The sequence below is a fragment of the Myotis daubentonii genome, chromosome 8 (genome assembly GCF_963259705.1).
Source record: "Myotis daubentonii chromosome 8, mMyoDau2.1, whole genome shotgun sequence".
NCBI lineage: Eukaryota > Metazoa > Chordata > Mammalia > Chiroptera > Vespertilionidae > Myotis > Myotis daubentonii.
The window spans coordinates 37,344,808-37,350,804 of NC_081847.1; the positions used below are offsets into that span (position 1 = coordinate 37,344,808).

The window sequence follows — 5,997 nt, forward strand, 5'->3', positions numbered from 1 at the left end:
GTCAGCATCGCATCTGCATCAGGGGCAGAAAGTCACCAGGCACCATGTGATTCCAGGAGGGTGCAGCACCCGCGGCTGTCCCAAGAGGAGCACTCCCTGGAGAGTCCAGAGTCCAAGGAGGCCCAGGAAAGGAGAGGTTCGTGGGTTGAGTCTCATTGGAAAACCAGGTCTGCTGGGTCTCAGTCCCATTCAGATTCTGTCTCCCTGGGCATGTCCCTGCCAGTCAGAGCAGCAGAAGAGCAGAAATCCCAGACAGAGGGGCCTGTGGACCGAAAGGGGCCTGTAGCCCAAGTCCCACTCTGAGGGTGAGCGAGGCTGTTGGAATCCCCTTTCAGGCAGGCTGCAGGGATGCTCCTGGCTGCAGCTTCCTGACTGCTCTGTGACCCCACCAGTGCGAGGAAGGGCTCTTGTGACCAGCATCTTGGGGTTGTGCCACCAAGGAAGACAGAGGGCCAGTGCTGCTACCTGCAACCGCAAGACTCCACCACCATGTCCTCATACTGCTTATAGACCACGTTGTTGGCAGAGTCGATGAAGAGGATGCTGATGGGACTCAGCCGCGTGGGCACACAGCAGGTAGGTGGCGTGGACTCGGGGTCCATAGAGTTCATCAGGGTCTGGATGACTGCATGGTTCGTGGGCTCCAGGTGGGAGCGCAAGGGGAACTCACATAGCCCCTCACAGTGGAAGGCCTCATACTCAAGGGGTGCGATGATCCAGTCATCCCAGCCCATGTCCTTGAAATTGACATGCAGCGCCTTCCGACTGCAGCGGGCCTTGGGGTTCTTGCTGGGCCGCTTGCCCTGGCGTGTGGCCAGCGGAGCCCTCCGTTTCCGCCGCTGGCTGAACAGGTACTCATACACGGTCTTATCATCCTGGCCGGAGCGGGCCTTAATCTCATTAAAGAACAGGTCCCGTTTCTTGGTGCGGCCGAACACCAGGAACAGGGCCTTCTCGTGAACCTGACGGGCAGCCCGGTCAAAGCCCAGGCCACGGAGGTCCACAGCCCGGCCCCGTTCCCAGGCCTCCAGCTCCAGGCACAGCTGGGCCGAGTTCTTAAAATTTCGGAAGAGCTTCCAGATGTCGAACACCTCCCAGCCAGATCCGTCCAGGCCTGGCACTGAGCGCACATCCAGCAAGGCTGCCGGCTGCCGGCCGCTGGGGCAGCTGGACAGCTTCAGCTGGGCAGCCCGCCCGCTACTGGGGGCCACTGGCTTGGCTGTGTCTGAGGGCTTCTTCCGCAAGATCCGCAGCTCGGCCCCTAGCAGCCCATCCTTCTCCAGGGCACTGATGTCAAACACGTACCTCTGCTTCCTGACCGCAGGACCTCGGTCATCTAGAGAGAACACCCAGAAGTCATTCCCTGCAACCTCATCAAGAAAGCCAGTCACCTCTGCCTCAGGGGAGGGCCACGGCCCTCTCCCCTCTAGAGAGCTTTCTTTAACCTCTTCCCCACTCTGAGAGAGGCCAAGACCCAACCACTGAGAGCCTTTTTCAGGATAAGCAGCGTCCTACACAGCCTACCAAGGGTTGTTTATCTGTAGATGTGGCTGGGGTGATGTCAGTGGTTCTGGGTATTTGTGTCAATCACTGTTCATATCAGAAACCCACCAGTCAGGATTGCCTTCCACCTACCTCTCTCCTGTGTTATCTGATATGCTATCTCACTGGTGAAATAGGTTTGGTGGGCATTGTGATCACTCCTGTTTTCCCAGAGGGCGAACCTGAGGCTCAGAGAAGTTAGGTGACTTGCTCAGAGTCACCAGCTAGGAAAAAGCAGAGTTGAAACACTAGCCTAGAACTTTTTACGCTCAATCTGAAGCTGCTTCTACTACACCTTAAAGAAGATCTTAGTGGTCTCTTTTTACAGATGTGGCCCAGAGAGGGGGAGTGACTTGACTATAGTCACACAGTGAGTTAATAACAAAAGGGGTCTACAATCCAATTTCCCTGCTTCCCAGTCTAATATTTTGTTGTGCATGTGTCTCACCCTGTTGGATGAATGAGTGTGTGTGTGTGTGTGTGTGTGTGTGTGTGGAAGTTTGTGTGTATGACTGGGTTTATATGTGAGTAAAAAAGTGGCATATATAAGTGACATGTCAGGTGTATGTATGATTGGGCTTGTGTCAAAATTTAAAGGGCATATGTGTGTGTGTGTAAGAAGATTCCATGAATGTATATGTGTAAGAAGGTGTGTGTGCACCTATATATATATGTGTGTGTGTGTGTGTGTGTGAGAGAGAGAGAGAGAGAGAGAGAGAGATTCAGCATGTATGTACAAATATAAGGCTGTGTGTATGTATAAGAAACTCAGTAGTATGTCTGAATCAGCATGCCCTCTTTCCTAAATACAAATTTGCCATTGGAAAGCATTCATATATTGCTCTAGAAGGTGACTAATTAGGCCTTTAAACTCCCCATCTCCCCCTCTCTGAGCTCCCTTAGTGCTGGGGGGCACAATGACTTACTTTATGAGCCCCCAAGGGGTCACAGCTTTCCCTGACTGGGCAGGCAGCCAGGTCACCTCCCCCACCTCAGCCAGACCTGCTGCCTCTGTGGCTCCCCCGCCCTCTGTCATTCCCCCACAGGCCAGCTCTAATGAGGAGCCTCTCCCACTCACTGACCCCTCCCCCACTCTGCCAGCCAAAGTCCTAAGACTCAGAACCAGAGCGTATGAGCTTCAATCACACTTAGGGAGAAACTGAGGCCCTGAAAGGGGAAGAGACTTGCTGAGTTCACACAGCAAGTTGAGAGGAAAAGCCAAGACAGTAATGCCAGATGGGCAGAGGGAGAAATGAGGAGAGCAGTTATTCTCCCGGGTTACTGATAAAAAGTATCTGTTTAGGACAGGACATGAAGTCTCTCTCATATTGAAGGGCTCTCAGAAATCACCCAGTCCAACCTTCATATCGTTAACCTGACCCGGAAGGGAGAAGGGGCTTTCCCAAGGTCACACTGTTAAACCCTAGGTCTGCTGTCCCCTCCCAAAGCCCATATATCTGAGTGTCATTCCAAGACTCTAAGATGCCTCAGTTACTGTCTTCACCTCTCCCACCTCCTCTGCCCCCTAATCTGAGGGCAAAGTTGCAGAGCCATGGGTAGCTAGAGATTAATTTCTCTGCCTTCTGAGAAAACTTACAAACCCCTGGAGCCTACAAAGTTTGGCCAATCCACATAGGAACAGAGCATGGCCTGGTGATCAAGAGTCTTAGAGTCTGGTCCCCAACTCTGCCACCAGCTGGCAGGTCTTGTCTCCTCTCTGGCCTTTAGTCATCCCCTCTGCACCTTGCAGGAACTGGGCTTGGTGATTCCCCAGGTGCCTCCAACTCTGACCTGCCAGCAACCCGGAACCTGTGTGAGAGAGTCCCAGATACCAGCCCAGGCCAGGTGCACACTCGGTCTCCCACCAGGGCAGTGCCAGGGCTCTGAAAGGCCCCTCCATGCATGCAGGTGCCCTCCCTCTGAGCCGTGCCCCTGCCACCCCGCCCCCTCACCTTGCCCTTTGTCAATAAAGCTGGTGATGGTGTTGGCCAGGCCAGCCTCCAACTTCACGCTGCTGTTGCTCCCCTTTCTGTCAGCATCGGACAGCGTCCTGTACAGCGAGAGCATGTACTCGTGGGGCGTGATGGGGGGCGGGCGGAACGGCTCCTTGGGCTCTCGAGGGGCCCCAGGCTCCCTGGCCTTCTTCAGCAGGAAGGGGCTGGGGACAGCGCCTGCCTTTGGGGATACCTTACCCCCAGGAAGCTGTCCTTTTGGGGTCACAGTCCGCGTTGCAGCCTGCCTTGTCTGGGGAGGGTGTCCTGGCTTGGGTTCAGGGCCACCCGATCTGGGGGCCAGCTTTTTGGGTTCATCCTTCTTGGGCTGTGTCAGGCCTCCTGCCTGCCCGGTGCCCCCCTTTGCCCTGGCATTGGTGGCTCCCCCACCATAGCTGTGACCCCCTGGCCTGAATATATTCCGGGCCAGAGGGGGCCTCTCTTTGGCTTCTGCTTTGGCCAATCCTGGCCTGGTCCCCTGGGGTCTCTGGCCCAAGTCAGGGGCCCCCACAACAGTGCAGATAAATTCCAGGTCCAGCCAAGCCAGGTGCCAAAGCAAAAAAGTGAGGAATTTGGAGAGTCTCATCCTCTGGCCAGCCGCTGAATGACACCAAAGAGAACGGCGGCAGCAGCGAAGGTGCCTCTGGTTTGGCAGGAAAAACCATGAAAGGAGTGGACCCTCAAAAGCAGCGGCAGCAGCAGTAGCAGCAGCAGGAAAGGCTTTCTCCTCAGTCTGAGACTCTTTAAGTCTGCCGGGCGTGTGTTTGTATCCAGTCCCATAGTGGAAATGCTCTCGTATCCAGACGCGCACCGTCTCCAGTCAGCAGCTGAAAATAACTCGTTCTTGAAAGGAGAAAGCCGACCGCCCCCTTTCTCCTGCACAACTGACTGAGGGCTTGAAGGAGGCTTGTATAAGGCTGAGGGATTTTTCCAAGAAGGAAGAATGGCGTAATGCTGCCTGTGTGCTCCAGTTTTTTTTTTTTTTTTTAAGTTTTGAATCCTTTCCAGTGAAAATACTTCACACACACACACACACACACACACACACGCCTGCAGGTGCTCAGAAAAATCTTTTACAAACCTGAACTCAGGAATTGGAAACGGAATTCCAACCCAAACCAATTTAATTACTCTCTGATGTCATGCTGTCCAAACTCATTTAAGTGCGATATATTTATGTGAAAAAAATCGCCGCTGCCCTTTCGAGGCCATGGCTCACGGGGGCTCTTGGCACAGAGCCCCGAAGCATGACTCTAGGCTTAGGGGGCCCCTCGGTCCATGGAACAGACTCAGGGGTCTTCACCTCCACCTCACAGGGCAGCCCACCCCACCCTCCTGAGGAGCAATGCTGAGGAATGAGCTCAAGGATCTTAAGCCCCCAAACATGGGGAGTGTGGGTTTCCAGCTAAGTCCTTGGGGTGTTTTTCAAGCAGTTTCAACTCCTGCGTCTAGTCTGGGGCCTGATTTGTTGTTGGGGGGCAGCACAGATGGCAGCATTTACCCACAGTTTCTTTTATTTTAATAAACTTGTGGTGACCTAGAGACAGAAAATGATCAGTACCCACCACACCCCTCCCCCAAACGCCACTGACTGGATTCAGATGATCTCTTCAGGGGCATTGGAGGGCACTGCCACCCGGGAGCCCACTCCTTGGAGAGAGGTATGTCCAGGGTGTGCCTCACTACCACCCCAGGAAAGACAGTTTTGTTGGAAAGGACTGGTTGAGTCCAGAGGTGGCAGACCCAGCCTGGGGCAGCAGCGGCCCCTGCAGGAGGCTGGAAAAATGACTTCCCACATGATGGGTTTCTGGTAGCTCTGGGAGACTTCTGGATTCCAGCTGGACTCGTGTGGGAACGCTGTTCCCTTCACCTGGCATGTCCTCCTTTCACTTCCACAACTGGAGGAAGTCCTCCTCATCCTGAGAAATTCACCCAGAAAATTCACCTCCTCTGGGAAGCCTTCCCGGATCCCCAGACAAAGCCAATGACCTCTCCTTGTACATTGCGCTACAACTCTTGTCACAACGTAAGAGGTGTCGCAGGGGTAGAAGCAGCAGTCAGGCAAGCTTCCTTCTTAATCTGAGATCCTTGGAGCCTGCCCAGCAGAGAGCTGTTCACACTCTAAGGCAGTGATGGCGAACCTATGAACTCATTTTTTTGGTTGATTTTTCTTTGTTAAATGGCATTTTAATATATAAAATAAATATCAAAATATGGTTGCAAAGATCAAAAAATTTCTATATGTGACACGGCACCAGAGTTAAGTTAGGGTTTTTCAAAATGCTGACACGCCAAGCTCAAAAGGTTCGCCATCACTGCTCTAAGGTCACCAGACTGGTTTTCCAGCACAAGCTGACACATAGTAGAAGCAGCGCAGCATTTGATGAGTGGAAGATGAAACTCACAGCTGGGGTATCCAGGTGCCTGACCAGCCCTTTGGCTGTGATGCTCCTGGATCCTTGCA

General features: G+C 53.5%; 1 protein-coding gene across 1 annotated transcript; it reads right to left on the minus strand.

Moving 5' to 3' along the window:
* On the minus strand, positions 1-4,440 carry GDF5 (growth differentiation factor 5). Its single transcript, XM_059705982.1, has 2 exons — positions 3,495-4,440; positions 1-1,336 (listed from the first exon to the last, which is right to left on the minus strand). Exons 1-2 carry the CDS (start codon positions 4,117-4,119, stop codon positions 462-464), a joined length of 1,500 nt encoding a protein of 499 aa, XP_059561965.1. The 5' UTR covers positions 4,120-4,440; the 3' UTR covers positions 1-461.
* Positions 4,441-5,997: the final 1,557 nt, after the last annotated feature.

Excerpts from the sequence above, each read along its gene's own strand:
- GDF5 (XM_059705982.1), bottom strand. The coding sequence starts at position 4,119 with ATGAGACTCTCCAAATTCCTCACTTTTTTGCTTTGGCACCTGGCTTGG. Across the intron at positions 1,337-3,494 it reads CTTTATTGACAAAGGGCAAG|ATGACCGAGGTCCTGCGGTC; the intron begins GTGAGGGGGCGG and ends TGTTCTCTCTAG.